This window comes from Orycteropus afer, unplaced genomic scaffold, assembly GCF_000298275.1.
Source record: "Orycteropus afer afer isolate SDZICR_OR568_19922 unplaced genomic scaffold, OryAfe1.0 scaffold00149, whole genome shotgun sequence".
In the NCBI taxonomy this organism is placed as follows: domain Eukaryota; kingdom Metazoa; phylum Chordata; class Mammalia; order Tubulidentata; family Orycteropodidae; genus Orycteropus; species Orycteropus afer.
Window position 1 is genome coordinate 7,092,676 of NW_006921736.1, and position 16,004 is coordinate 7,108,679.

Consider the following 16,004-nt stretch of genomic DNA (forward strand, 5'->3'; position numbering starts at 1 on the left):
GACTAACATCAGTCTTTTCCAAGCCACATGGCCTTCTTTAGACTCTTGGCTTCCTTTTCCTCTTCTGGGGGGTTCCAAAGATTTCCCATTCATTTCATCCTAAGTGGTTAAGTGAGAGCATTTCAGTAAGAACCCTTTATAGGAAAAAGGGCAAAACTCAGTACAACTGACAATGCTGTAGGTTCCCAAAGAACTGGTTCCCACTGTTTGCCTGCCACATGCACCCCTGATGTAGAACAAGTGTTAAGAAACAAAGCTAATGGGTATGTGGGAGAAGGGGGCCCTTCCACACAAGACCAAACACCTATATAACAGTTGGGTGCCAAATAGAGATTTGGTGGAAAAACCTTAAGAGCAGCCAGTAAGAAAAGTATGCTTACTTTTTTAAGACATTATTTTGACTGGGACAACAGACGCAAGATACCCTATGGTCAAGACTAGTATCATACAACAGCCTAAGAAAAAAGTTAAAATCAACTAAATTGAAGAGAAACGTATAAAATGAGCATGAGTCTCCAGTCTAGTGATGTCATTTTATTGGAAGGCATTTATCATTTAAACATAATAAATAGGAAAAGATTTATAGAGTCTAATGATGCTGTGTTATGGTAAAAGACACTTTATAGAGGTAAGACACAACAGCTGTTAGAAAATAATGGCTGAGTTTTTTTTCTTTAATCATCACACAAAGTGAACAGTCAAAAAACTCTATAAACCTATCCCTTATGGCATGCTGACATTTTAAGGATTTCATCCTCTTACCCTCCCTGCATATGACAGAAAGGGATGTCACAGCATCCCAAGAGAAGCTTCTCTACTACACGTAGAAGACCCAGGAGCAAGCGGTTTTAAGCAGTGAGACAAGAGGATATCTCTCCAAAGAACACTGGCTGCCAGGCCCCCAGCAGTATGTTGGGGTACAAATGGTGATCAGCCCTGAGGGTGCTTCTTTCTAACAGAAACAGGGCCATATTTGGCCTAGACAGGTTACTTCCTGTGCAGACAGACATGGGACAGGTGACACTGGCAAGAGTCTGCTTAGCAGTGGAAATAAGCTCCTTTATTTTAGTTTTCTGCAACTGGCCACCCTCACTTCGCTTTCCTGCCATCTACAGAACCTCACAGGGCACGCCTGGCCTGTTATCCACATTCTCCACGGCACATCACCTGTTTCCAGCCTCCGGACTTCCCTCCTTGGAAAAGATGAAGCAAGGAAGAAGGACTGGCACAGAAGGACAGAGGCTTCTTCCAAACTATAACTGAACAAACTGCATTTTGGCCCCAGACTATAATCCTTGGAGGTTATGGAGTGATCCTGATGCCCAACTTTACCCATAGGGACACTCATCTAGGTGGTCTGGGTAAAGTCAATGTAGTTCCAATCATGCTGCCTGGGAACTCTAAAAACACAGCAATTGTTCCAGGGACAGTTGGGTCCTAGCACATGCTCAATCCCTAATTAGCTCTGTGTCTTGTACAAATTATATTTCTGGGCCTCAGCTACACCTCCAGTACAAAGAGGACAGTACTCTGTAAGGTGACTGTAAAGATTAAATGGGAAAATCAATAGCAAGTTCTGTATCAAGTTTTTTGTGCATTGTGTCTGGCACAAAGTAATAGTTTGATAAATGCTGGCTGCATTATCATCACTGTATGTCAGATACTGAAGTCTTTCCATCCTTGCACCTAACCTGACAGATGAATATTGTTTTCTTATTCTTGTTGTTGTTGTTGTTATGTGCCGTCGAGTCGGCCCTGACTCATAGCGACCCCTCCTTGGGTTTCCGAGGCAGTATCACTACGGAAGTAGGATTGCCTAACCTTCCTTCCGAGGAGTGGCTGGTGGGTTTGAACCGCCAGCCGTCTGGTTAGCAGGCAAGTGTCTTAGCCACTATGCTACCAGAGGAGGGGAAAAGAAACTACAAAGAGGTTGTATCACTTGCTCATGATCATAGGCCTGAGGTTCATTCACTCCTTGACTCCACTGCTCCAGGGGCAAAGCTTGACAAGAGGAGCAAATAGGGCCTGGCCTCCAACAATCTCCATTCTGTTGGCTCATACAAGAATGGCAAACCACTAGCTGTATGAACTGAGTATGTCTCAGATGTTAACCAAATTCACTGGGAAAAACCCTGCCTTTTCTAACAGTGTAATAAACTCAGGTAAACTGAGCATGACACTTGTGTTGCTTCTGAAAGGTGAATGTGTGAATCAATCCCCTGGGGATCTTGCTAAAAATGCAGATGTGGATTCAGTAGGTCTGGAGTGGGGCTAGAGGCTGCTTCTCACAAACTCACCAATAATGCCAGAGCTGTTGTCTACTGACTTCGAGTTGCAAAAGTCTAGGTTACATACAGCAACAAAAAAATTCTCATACCCCATATCAAACCCAAAGATATCCAAAGTCTCCCTGGGGGAGGTCCAGGATGTGATGTTTAGTAAGTACCTTGGGAGAATATTGTTATTGTGTGCCACTGACTTGATTGCTACTCATAGTGACCTCGTGTGACAGAACAGAAATGCCCAATAGGGTTTCCTAGGCTGTAAACTTTACAACAGCAGATCACCGCATCTTTTCTTCCCTGGAGCCACCAGGTAGGTCTAAAACACTGACTTTTCAGGTAGCAGCTGAGAGCTTAACAGTTGCACCCCAGGGCTCATTCCTTGGGAAAATACTATCAAGGAATCATAGTGGATAAGGCACTTGACTGCTAACCAGAAGGGCAGTGGTTCAAACCCACCAGCTGTTCTGCAGAAGAAGACTTGGAGATCTACTTCCATAAAGATTTATAGCCTTGGAAACCCAATGGGTGGCGGACACTATGAGTCAGAAAGGACTCGATGACAGTGAGTTTGGTTTTTTTTTTTATTATTTTAACATGAAAGCAGCTACAATGAGTAAACAATAAGTGTGACGATGCTCCAATAAAACTTTATTTACAAAAATAAACATCGAGTTGAATTTGAATTTGGCCCATGGGCCATCATTTGCCAACCCATAATACAGATCTCTGTCTCAACACATACTGACAGGAAGTAGCAGTAACCATTTTGAAGGATTTAGAGACAATGTGACTTCAAGTTCTACACAGTGCTCTAATGGGAGAGAAAGATTTGGGGTAACTAGTCCATTCAAGTGCTTCCAACGAAAAGAACTGCAAAAGAAATTATTACTTGGCATGGTAGTTAAGGTTATATGCATCAATTTGGCTGGGTCTGGTTATGAGTGGCTGGGCAGCTGCCTGTCGTTATTCCCCATGATGAGATGAGTCATCAACTCCATGGTGGAATCTACTATGAATAGCTGAGTAGATGCCTTGGGGATATGGTCTGCCTTCAGTATATAAAATGCTTTGAGGACATCTGGTAAGATGGCGGAATAGGCAGACAAGCAACACAGACCCTCTTCAACAAAGAAAAGAAAAACCAATTGTCAGAGATATAGAAGATAATCCTAGAGCCCTGAGCTTTGAAAGGAACTATGAAGACGTGGGTTAGGCACCAACTAATAGGCACAGCCATTTTGAATATTTACACGTGGCAATTGTTTTGGATATTTAAAGTGACCAAGGGCACAGCCATTTTGAATGTTTACAAGCGGCGGTCATTTTGGATATTTAGAGTAACTGAGGGCACAGACATTTTGACTGTTTACAAATGGTGCGGTAGCCATTTTGGATATTTAAAGTGACCGAGAGCACAGCCATGTTGAATCTTTACAAGTGGCAACCAATTTGGATTTTAAAGTGATAGCATTCTCATTCGGATTCCAGGAACCTAAAAATAGGCTCTGTTTGCCAAGGGTGGCAGTGACATATGAGAGGCTGACAACAGGAAAGGAAATGGGTGGTCAGTGTACAAGTGCTGCCCACTAGCAAATAGAGGACCATAACACAGTGCCCTGCTTGCCTAGGTAACATATAAACAAAACAAAGAAAATGAAAATCATGGGCAAGTCATTCCCACATACAATCACCAATTAAATATAAACACAAAAATGCCATAAGGCCTCAGAGACAACAGAGCATCACGGTCCACACAAAGAAGATAAAGCAGGAGAAACAAGAGACCGGGATACAGACCCAAAACACATCCCTGAGGAAGACGCAGCAATGGAACTCCCTGATAAGGAATCAAAAGAATTATATTTAGGTATCTTCAATGAATTGCAAGACAGATCAAGGAAAACAGAGAGAAAACCCTACAATAATTTCAAAGACAATACAAGAACAAAATGACAAAATAAATGAAAAATTAGAAATGATACAAAATCTACACACAGAAATCCAGAAGATTAATACTAAATTTTCAGAAATAGCTAAGACATTGAATGTGCAAAGGAACAGAATTGAATCAACTGAAGACAGAATTAGGGAGATTGAAGGCAACTACCTGAACACTTCTTTGGAAAGGGATAAATCAGAAAAAAAAGATCAAAACAAAATGAAGAAAGCCTAAGTAAGAGTCATGTGGGATATCATCAAAAGGAACACACTATGCGTAAATGGAATTCCAGAACAGGAAGACACAAGTAAAACCACAGAGAAAATTGTTGAAGATCTGTTGGAAGAGAATTTTCCTGGTATGATGAAAGATGAGAATGTATCTATTCAGGAAGTCCAACAAACCCCAAACAGGATAGACCCCAAAAGAAAATCACTAAGACATGTCATCATTAAACTCACCAAAACCAAAGACATAGAAAGAATCATGAGAGCAGCATGGGAAAAAGAAAAAGTTACCTACCAGGGGTTAACCAATAAGACTAAGCTCACATTTCTCAACCAAAACCATGCAGGCGAGAAGACAATGGGATGGTATATACAAAACACTAAAAGAGAAAAATTTCCAACCAAGAATTACGTACCCAGCAAAATGGTACACCATCAAATATGATGGTGAAATTAGGACATTTCCAAATAAGCAGAAATTAAGGGAATTTGTTAAAACCAGACCAACCTTACAAGAGATGCTAAAGGGAGCCCTTTGGACAGAGAAGCAACAACAACCAACAACGACTGACCATTAACACACATGATGATATAACCCAGAAACCAACACAGCTATGGAAGTATCCAAAGTAAATAAGCCAACAAGATTGTAAAAACTGGGAACCAGAGACATCAACTGACAAATGAGGACAACTACAAACCAAAAAGAAGGAAAAAACTGTCATTACAAAACTTCCAGATAGTAGGGAAGTCAAGACAACTATAAGATAGAATAGACTGTTCTAAACTTGGGAAGAAAACTATAAATCACAGGGTAACCTCAAAGAAAAATGATAAACCTTCACATCAAAAAAGAGAACGAACATAAATATTCAGCAAATACTAAAACAACAGCAATGAAGGAAGTGGTAACACGATTCATAAACAAAACGAGCTCAGCATAGAAAATTATATGGAATAAAGAAATACACCATGAAAAAGCACATAACAAAAATGACAGCAACAAATTCATACTTGCCAATAATTACATATCTGGCAAGGGACTTATCTCTAAGATTTATAGCAAAAGAGTAGATAACCAAACTATGGTACATATACATAATGGAATGCTATGCAGTACTAAAGAATAATGTACAGTATGAAAAACACTGCATAATATGAACTTGGAGGACATTATGCAGAGTGAAATAAGTCAATCACAGAAGGACAACTATAGTATTTATTCACTGTTGTGGAGGTCAAGGAAAGGTTTATATATGGAGGGAAACTTTCTTTGTTGGTTGCCAGAGGTGGGAAGGAAAGGGAGGGAACAATGCCAAAAAAAAAAAAAAATGCACTGCTGACCCACATCACTTTAGTTTTGTGTATTTCACTGTACATAAATTATATTTCAATAAAATGCATTAAAAAAAAAAAAAAAAGATGTGGTCTTGAGTTTTCTGGCATATCTGGATCCTACATTTGGCCAAGTCTTCATTTCAGTCGCCTGCCATGTTGTGTGCTGATCTTGAGACTGTTTCTGGACTTGAACTAGTAGCCTGCCATGTTGCTTGATAAGTTTGGAATTGTGCCATTTTACTTGTCAACCTTGGGTTTGTCAGCCTCAGCAGCCAGCAGCTGTCTGAGTGAAGAGAAGCCTCCAACTTCAATGGGCCAGGACCAGGAAGCAGAGCTGATGCCTAAGATCAAGGGGCTTTCACCCAGCCCCTAGAGTTGGCACTATGAACTCGGACTTCTAGCCTCCCAAACTGGAAGAGTTTAGAAAAATCCCTGTTTGTTAAAGCCATACATTAGTGATATTTCTGTTATAGCAGCACTAGAGAACCAAAACACCTGGCTTTCAAGAAATACACAAAAAAAGCTGAAATGAGGAAAAGTCAGTCAGTTAATGGGAGGGGGTAATCCAATCAGCAGCTGATTATGGAGATGGTACAGGACCAGGCAGTGTTTTGTTCCACTGTGCATGGGGCTGTCATCTGTCAGGGTGGGAGCTGGGGGGAACACTACCTGACAACAGCTAACAGCAGCAAGAGCTTACTGCTCAAACTTCTGGCTCAATAGGAATTAGGCTGTACATATGAATATGAAATATGTAAAAGTTATAGGCTTGTGTATCTAGAACAGTTCTGAAACGAAGCTTCTAGAATTTTAGCATGTAAACCAAGAGCACCAATATTTATTGTTCAACACAGAATTTAATTAAAAAAAAAAAAAAAAAAAAAAGAAAGGAAAAGAAACATCAGGCATATCCACTGCAACTTGGCTGGGCAGCTGAATGTACTTATCCCCCATGGTGAGACTGGTACTTAACTTCATGGTAGAATCTACTGGAGCAGCTGAGTAGCTGCTTTGGGTATGTGGTCTGCTTCCCGTATATGAGAAACAGCTTTGGGAATGGTCTCCAGCTTATGGCACACTTGAACCCTGCATGTACCTGTGTCACTGTTTCAGCAGCCTGCCATGCTCTGCTCACCTTGGGACTTTCAATGGACTTGAATTAATGGCCTGCCGTGTGGTTTGGTAACATTGGAACTGTGCCTTTTTTACTTGTCAATCTTGGGCTCGTCAGTCTCAGCAGCAGCTGTCTGAGTGAAGAAAAGCCTCTAGCTCCAGTGGGCCAGGAGCAGGAGGCAGAGATGAAGCCCAAGGTTGAGGGGCTTTCACCTAGCCCCTAAAGCCTGCACTTTGAACTGAGACTTAAAGCCTCCAAACTGTTAGAGAATGGGCTCCTGTTTGTTCAAGCCATCCCAGTGGTGGTATATTCTTGTCAGAGTGGTACTAGATAACCAGAACAGCCAGTAAACACAAATGTTGGTGTTATATAGTCAGATACATGGCAATATATCAAGAGGCCAACAAATCAAAAACAGAAATTATGCATCAAGTGAAATTGTCTGAAAGTATACTCACCAAGAAAACCAAATTCAATGCCATAGAGTGGATTCCAACTCACAGCGACCCCCAGTGGGTTTCCAAGGCTGTAAATCCTTACGGAAGTAGACTGCCTCATAATCCTTGCACAAAAGGGCTGGTGGGTTTGAACCACTAACCTTCTGGTTAGCAGCAAATGCCTAACCACTATACCACCAGAGTATATTAGCTATGCAAAAACCCACAGGAGTTATTGGAAAGCAGCTGCCAACTATGGAAAGCAGAAAATACAAGCAACTGAAATGCATGGTCCTACGTCAAAAAATGCAAGTGAAAATGCAGGATGGAATATCGTGATTGGGCAGAAGGAGGGTTAGCCTTCATGGAGAAGTGCTACTTTGGGTCATCTGTTTCTGAGAACAGTATGATGGCCTCAAAGAAAGCTGAAACTGATCATCCCAGATCATTCCAGAGTTTAAAGAAACCTCTTTTACCAAACGCTTAAGGAAGCCTTGAAACAAATAGTTGGAGGAACGTTTAATCTGAGAAGTTACAAAACATCTACTAATGGTGGTTGGGAGTCCCAGCAGGGCACAAACAATTAAGCACTCTATTCCTAGCTAAAAGATTAGTGGTTTGAACACAGTCAGAAGCACCCTGGAAAACAGCGTTGGTGATTTGCTTCTTAAAGGTCACAGCTTGAAAACCCCGTGGAGCTGTTTTACTATGTATACATGGTGTTGCCATGACTTGGAACTGACTGGACAGCAACTAAACTGGTAGCTGAACTAAAGCAAAAAGCTGGATATAATCAATAAAAGGAATACAACTAACTTGGACTACAGAGGACTGCTGAAAAACAACAAAGACCATCTGATGTGTTCAATAGAAAAGTCAAGATTCTTCAGGCAGGAAGGAAAGTGGGGACACTTTTAAAGGAAAGAGAGGCTGGTTTTGCATATGCCTTCTGCAAATCCTGCATGGGGTTCATTTTGTTCTTTATGTGATGTTTCAGATTGTCAGTGATTTTTATTGTGCAAATCCTTCTCACTTCTTGAAAAGCTAGTAAATACTTGCATCTCCCTTAAAAATGGAAATGCTTGCATCTTCTTTCAAACATAGTATTTTGCATACGGTGAGTTCATTCAAGAAATGCTTTGTTGAAATTAAATTAAAATCTCTTTTAGGAACTTTCGTTTTAACTTAATCACAATTAAGTAGTCACTTGTAAGCTCAACAGAAATGTGAAATACTGTAACATAAACTAAAAGATAGACTTGAATTTGGATTTTGGGTATTCCTTTAACCAGCTCTATAACCATAGGTCAGTTATTTAATCTCTATGACTCAATTTCCTCATCTGTAAAATAGGTGTAACACTCTCTACCACTTCACAGGTGGTCATGTGGCTTAAAATGAGACATCACTCCATAAGGCAGTCTAGCCAAGTGCTTGGCATAGTGAAGGAACTGATTAAATGTGAGTTCCCTTCCCTTTTCCCAGTGCATCATAATATAATTTGATATTTAGAATTTAAATTCAAGCAATTACTTAAGTAGTAATTGCTATTTGTATTTACATAGCTGCTTTGATCCAAGAGGCTCAAAGGCTTAACTAAATTTAGCATTTTAATAAATGTTTCATTTGCATTTCGTTGATTTTGTTTACCCATACCAAAACTTGGAATTTCCTAAATTGAAAAGGTTGGACAAGTTAGGGAAACAAGATAATATCTTCATATTTACAGGTATCCCAGGCCTGAGTTCTGTCTATTTACGTAAGAAGTCAAGACTCCTTGCTCCTGTGGAATAAAAGGACAGCAAATGGCATGAAAGTGCATTCTTCCCCTTGCAGCTCCTCTTAGCCTCTTGCCCACTGACCTTAATCACCACCCACACTTCTGTCAGGCTCTGACAATGGAGGTATGTTTATTTCATCATTGAATTTATATATATATATATATAAAATCAGTACAATAAACATTATTAAATTGCTGGAAGAAAATCAAAGCAAGGAGCACGGCACCAGTCCTGAATTCTAATGATGCTGAGTGACTATGACTGCACAGGGACAGGACCTTAACAAGCCATGATTCGAGCCTTGGCACCCGCCTCACAAATCACATGGGCCGCTCGTTCCTTAATAGTGCTGAATATTGATAAATGTCTTTACCCAGCGCCAACAGGGAAGTGGGTTTCTATTGGCAATCTTTACCAAAGTGTGTTTTTTCCCTTCTCTACACTCAAGGGTTTACCCTGAATGATTTAATTATAATTTTCCTTGTGTAAGACAAATTAAAGAGGAGAGTAGGAGTGTCGTGCCAAGCACATTATTTATCTCCTTAACAGATTGCAGCTCACCAAACCCCCAGAGCTGCTGCTGCAGCGGCTGCTCATGAGAGCCAGCAGAATGCACAGGGGCCAGTGGGAGGACGAAGGAGGATTCTAAACTGCACAGAAATATGCAACCCAGTGTACATTACTGGACATTTCACTACTTCACATATCAAGATAAGGCAGTGCTCAAAACACCACCTTTGGTTAACAAATTTTCACACAGAGCACTCACAGATCCTTTCTGGAAGAATTCTTAATGCTGCTAACCTAAGACTGAGTTTGTGAGGCTAGATTATTCTTCAGTGTGCCGGGGGATCTTGCTTGTTTGAATTCTGTTCCATGAGAATGGAGAAAAGAATAATACACAATCACGAACAATAACGACATGGTTGGCTGTCTCATAAACTTCACAAATGCACTGGTGAATGTGGGATGAAACTTCACTAAGGCACTGGCAAGGAACCCAAGACAGACGATAGCTCAATGTATAAGTGAGAACATACTTTTATAGTGAAAGCTTTACTTTTCTTTTTTAAAAACCATTTTCTACTATTTAAAGAGGATATCACCGTATGTGATTTTAAAATTAACTTTAATAAAGTAATGTAACATTATATTTATTCTAAACTCAAAATCAAACCCACTGCCATTCACTCAATGCCGACTCGTAAATGACCCTATCGGACAGAGGGAAAAACTCTGAGTTTCCAAGGCTGTCATCATCACGGAAGCAGCTTGCCACATTTTTCTCTCTCTGAGAGGCTGGTGGGTTCAAACTGTCAACCTTCTGGTTAGCAGCTAAGCACATAACCACTGTGCCACCAGGGCTCCTTAATATTTATTCTAAGCACTTACTATATATACGCAAAGCTGGATAATACTTAATTTGCTATGATCAATCTTAGAACCTTAAAACTTTTGAATTATCTGTAACTTAAGGTACTCATCTGTCTTGCTGGCTATATCAGCTAGAATATGCTAATTACCAAAATGTGTCTTTTAATCCCCACACACCTAGGAACGTAACAGATAATACAAACGGAGAGATTCAACAGATTAAGCAGTGGTATATAATTCTGTAGTTTCTTCTTCTTTGCCTTGTATAGCTGGGAGACTCAATCTGTTTTTATATCCAGATTGAGTAAAGATCATTGGAATTTGAATTCTTTTCTGATCCATATTCTAATTTTGGCATGTAGTATAAAGAAGATTAAGCTCAATTTTTGTGCAGACAAATAAATGAAGCCAAAACCAAACTCACTGCCATCGAGTCGATTCTGACTCACAGTGACCCCCTTTTCAGGTTTCTGAAGCAATAAATCTTTACGGAAGTAGATATCCCAGCCTTCCTTCTATGGAGTGGCTGGTGGGTTTGAACCACCAACCTTCTGGTTAGCAATCAAATGCCTTAGGCACCACACTACCAGAGTTCCTTATACTGCAGACAAGTAAGGACCATTAAAAAAAAAAAAAAAAAAAAAAAAATCAAACAAACTTAGTCTCTTGGAATCAGATTGTCTCTTAGATCCATTTACTTTCAAATGTGCCTTCAGCCCTGAAAAGGGCTATTCTTCTCCTGCCTGCCTCATTGCTAATCTATCACCTGACTGTAGATATAGATCCTTTTAGAATGAAACTGAGCACAACACAACTAAACAAGAAGAGTTGTCTGTGTCACAAGAAATCTGTGCAGGCTCCACAATGACCGATAATATTGCAACAAATACCTGAAGTACATCAGTCGGCATTTTTCAGCCTATGGTCACTGCTCTGCCTATGGATAAAGATGTAATTCAATCACTCTGCAGTAAATGGAGGGACGGCACCAACTTTAGGACGTCAAAAGCAAGTACAGCAAAGAACAGCCTAGAACCTTTCCTTTACAGCTATATAAGATTTTCTACTGTGGGGGGAGGGGGATTAATAAAGACATAGTAAGAGACTTCAAGGCAAGAGGTTAAGATTCATCTCTGGACATATGTATCTATCCTTACTGGGAACAACTAAAGCCATATTTTACCCAGTGCCTCCAAAGTAAGTCCTACTGTCCACCATTCTCTTCTTCACACTCTACTGTTGTTGTTATTGTTATGTGCCATCGAGTCGTCTCTGACTCACAGCGACACCTCCTTGGGTTTCCGAGGCAGTACCTCTATGGAAGTAGATTGCCCAATCTTCCTTCCGAGAAGTGGCTGGTGGGTTTGAACTGTCAACCTTCTGGTTAGCAGTGAAGTGCCTTAGGCACTACACCACTAGAGCTCCCTCAAACTCTACTAAGCCAATATTTTTAAAGCATCTTTGAGTTCTTCTTAGGCCCGCCCCACAGAAGTTTCTAAACTACTTTAAAAAGAGTAATTGTAATTTTGCTCAAAACACATCTATTACCCATATCTCTGGGAACCACTCATGGTTTTATACTGAAATACAGTATGTGTGTGAGTGTCTATGTGTATATGCACACACACAGTTAAAACCTGTGAAATCTAGAACCTATATAAGGCAGAAACCCATCAGAGAAGGAAAACTGGAGTATCTTCCACTGACATGAGCAACAGAAAGTGATAAGACTGAACCCTGTCAATGGTGGAAAAGTTGTGCGATCCAGAAAAACAAAGCATTCCTGTTGAGTTTTGGCTCTCACAGGATTTACTGTGTGTGTGTGTGTGTGTGCATACATATATTTATTTTTAAATAATATTTCCTGTGATTACTAATTTCTAAATAGATACTATTTTACAGGTACAAAAGATACACATCTTATTAAAGCGGTAGACTTAGTATTTCTCAATATTCTGAGATACTGTATTTGTGATTACTTACCTGAAAAATATAATGGAATTTTTTCCCTGAGTCATCTTTATTAAAAAACAATACAGAATTTGTTTTTTCCTGATAGAATAATGATCACTTTTAAGGTTTCTTTTCCTTTGCTTGCAAAAAAAACCCTACATATGAAATACACAGACATAACTTTTAAAAATAAGCAAACAGGAAGTAAGTTTTTAATTTAAGAATATTATATATTCCATTCTGAAAAGCATTTCACCAACGGTTTTAATGCATTAATGCTTCTTGGTGTTAAGATATCATAACACTTATTAACAGCTTCATTTTCTTAGAATGCCATACTAACACTATGTACTTTAGATCTTTAAAAACAACCTCAGCTTCAACTAACATTCATGTGATGATCAGGGCAATTAAAAAAAAAAAGTCTTAATTTCCAACTTCCAAATAGGAATACAGTAATTGAGACAATGCTACAATATATCCCATAATATCCCATGATCAGCTGAGACAACAGGACACTATAGTCCATGATCAGGAGAAGATGTGTTGTGTTCTATCTCCCCATCCTTTAGACTTTTACTGAAGACCTGAGAGTGAGAAAGACATGTGCTTTGGAGACAACTACGAAAAAGATGAGCTCCCTGCCCTCCAGGAGGGCACTCAAGAATAATACAAGTTCCAGCTTTTCTCAAAGTGTGATTCAAAATTGTCCGCAGCAGACACTACTACTACTACTCCATACAGAAGCATTTATAGCCAAGGAATTCAGCTTGATCGGAGTGAGCACTGTCTGGCAGAAAGAGTAAGGCAGAAAGCCTTGAAATCCAACTCATCCAATGAGAAGCAGACTGCTGCCCAGGTTCCTAAGTGTAGAGAGATCTATCCTAATGCTAAGTCCATACTGAAAAAGTGAAAAAATTAGATGCTCCACACCCTAACTACAATGAATAAATTCTTAAGTAATTATATGCACATTCAAGTCACATGGATCCAATTTAGGATCACTGAGATAGAGAGCAGCAAGGCCACCCACCCCTACCCATATTAAAAACAGCTTTGGACACATCTCAGCGGCTGGTCCCTACCTTTCCCTTTTGGGAGTGTGGACGGAGAGCTGTCCATTTGTAGAGGCATGTGGGTTCATTATTAAGGAGGTCTTGGAAGGTACAGAGGAAGAGACACATGTCGTGGTCAGATCCAAACTGCTGTGATTGTTGCCTGTGGTTTCTTCTGCAGTATGAGCACTTGTCACTTCTTTCCAGAGCTGCTGCAGTTCTGTTGGAATCATGCCTGAAACAAACAAATTGGATAATTAAATCAATTAACAGCTAATTCTGTCCTCTTCAAACAGTAATTAAATCAAAGAGTCAGTAAACAAAGCCTAGTGTTAGGGTTTTTTTGTGTGTGTGTGTGTGTGTGTGTGTGTGCACACGCAATTTTTTTTCTCCTCTCCCAACTAAGACAAATACGGTAATAAGAACAGTGTTCTCCTACTGAGTAGCAGAATTGAAGTATCCTCATCACACATAAAATACACTTGAGAAAAGGATTCAAATGCAGGTACTTCGCATCTAAAATGTTTCTCAGATTTTGGGGGGAAGGGAAAGTAGATAGCTGTTCTCTTATTTTTAGACACAAAGAAAGGCTCAAACTAAATTTGTTCAGCTATACTATTTTGACAACATGAACCAAAAAATGAATAATTTTTGTGCTTAAGTCTTAAATGATGACAAATAGCTTTGTTATTAAATATAGTTTTTATTAATCACTTTTAGACATAAATTATGAATTCTTATCGTCTTCCTGAAATGCTTTTCAACTTTTAACAGTCAAATTGATTATACTATGATTATTTCATTAACACACCTATCTTCCTCATTAATTTTGGTTTCTAGTACCGCATGCTTAATTGATGGATGTGTCTACTGAAAAACTGTATAACTTTTTATACAAGTAACACTATTATTACTGTCACTTCCTAGATCAATGTTAATGAACCATTTCAGAACAAAAGGAAAATGTAAAATAAACTTGGAGTAATAAAGTTACCTTGTGTTTCAAGGGGGTCAAAATGGACATGGATTTTAAGGAAAAAGTGTATTTCCCCAAAAAGAGATACAATCAGGATGTCAATTTCACTACTGTGGTCTTCTTAACCTTTATTCTGGGGGCACACTGCCATAGCCTAGGATTTCTAAATCCTACCTAAATGCATATTCCAGTCCATACATGCAGGGAAGAAAAATATTCTTAGTGGCCATTAACAACAACAACAAAATAGCAGCACCTTCTTTTGATAGGGTACTAAAAAAAAAAAAAAAAGTCATAAACCCTGTACATCATAAAGCAATCCTACATTAGAACTGGACGTCTAGATTACAGTTCATTGTTTCACTCAACTGTACCATAGCCATCCTGGAAAGCCTGCCATTTTCTGACTACATAGCATCAGCTGAAACAGGCATGTTTCTCAACAAACCTCAGGTATTGAATTAAAAAAGAAGGCTGTGTGCATTATATTCATTTGAAACACATAATAAAAAATGCCAAGGTCTAAATTTAATTTATTTTTGTCATTTAAAATACAATGGATAGATAATCATCTCAACGTGATCAGCCAAACATCTTTACTTTGCTAAACTGTTAAAGATTTTAATTATGCTAGCATTGGAGAGCACTGGTCTAATGAGGCGATGGACTCCAGAGAATCCGAGTGGTTAAGAACTGTGAAATGAGTCTGATAGGATTTTTTTATATTCACCGTGGATCGTTTGCATATCAAAGAGGAGTAAATTATTGCACAGCAGACCAATAACCTTCCCCGCCTTTCTGAGAGTAGCGTTAACAAAAACAGTTGGTCTCTCCCTAACAGTTCTACTCGAAAATGTCCAAATGTTCAAGTATTTGCAATTAATATATATTTAAAGGAGGCTTCAGATGATACAGTAAGTGGTCAGATAGTCTTAGGATGAATCTTCGACAGCCGAGTCGGGTTTCTTCCCCCTTCATAAAAATCAAATGCCAATTATATTTTGATGGATTTTGTCCCAAATGAGCATTTAGTTATTAGCCATATTCAATTATTACTTGTCCTCTGAAATTAAACCTTAGAGGCAAATTAAACAAAGGAAAAGGTCACTACACAATCCCGTGTCCGGTTTTGCTGCATCTGGGCTATTATTTTCAAACACCTTGCAAAGTGACATGTGGGATGTGCCTGGAGCTAACAGGCCTGCCAGCGATGTCTGCACACCAACAATTACCTGTGAACATGGCTGACCCTCAGCCCACTGTTTACTCAAATGAAACAATAGCGAATAGGCTTGTTGTCTGTTGATGATAGCAAATTGATATAAAACCACACAAGTCAACACCTATTTTTATTTTCTAGGCAGTGAACGTGTATGAAAAGAACATGCCATCTATTTTTCAACCCTAACTAATTGATTTCTGGGTCAGTTGCACTGGAGGTCGTTATAAGTTGCAAGTGACTTGAAGACAATGGGTTTTTGCACCTGAGGTGAGGAGACAAGAAGAACATGGTTTTAACAACTGT

General features: G+C 39.4%; 1 protein-coding gene across 1 annotated transcript in view; it reads right to left on the reverse strand.

Annotated features, from left to right (window-relative positions):
• FOXP1 (forkhead box P1) overlaps window positions 1-16,004 on the reverse strand; it is a 283,446-nt gene that overhangs the window by 87,410 nt on the left and 180,032 nt on the right. The window contains 1 exon segment of the mRNA XM_042781677.1: window positions 13,534-13,738. Coding sequence (XP_042637611.1) covers window positions 13,534-13,738 — 205 coding nt within the window.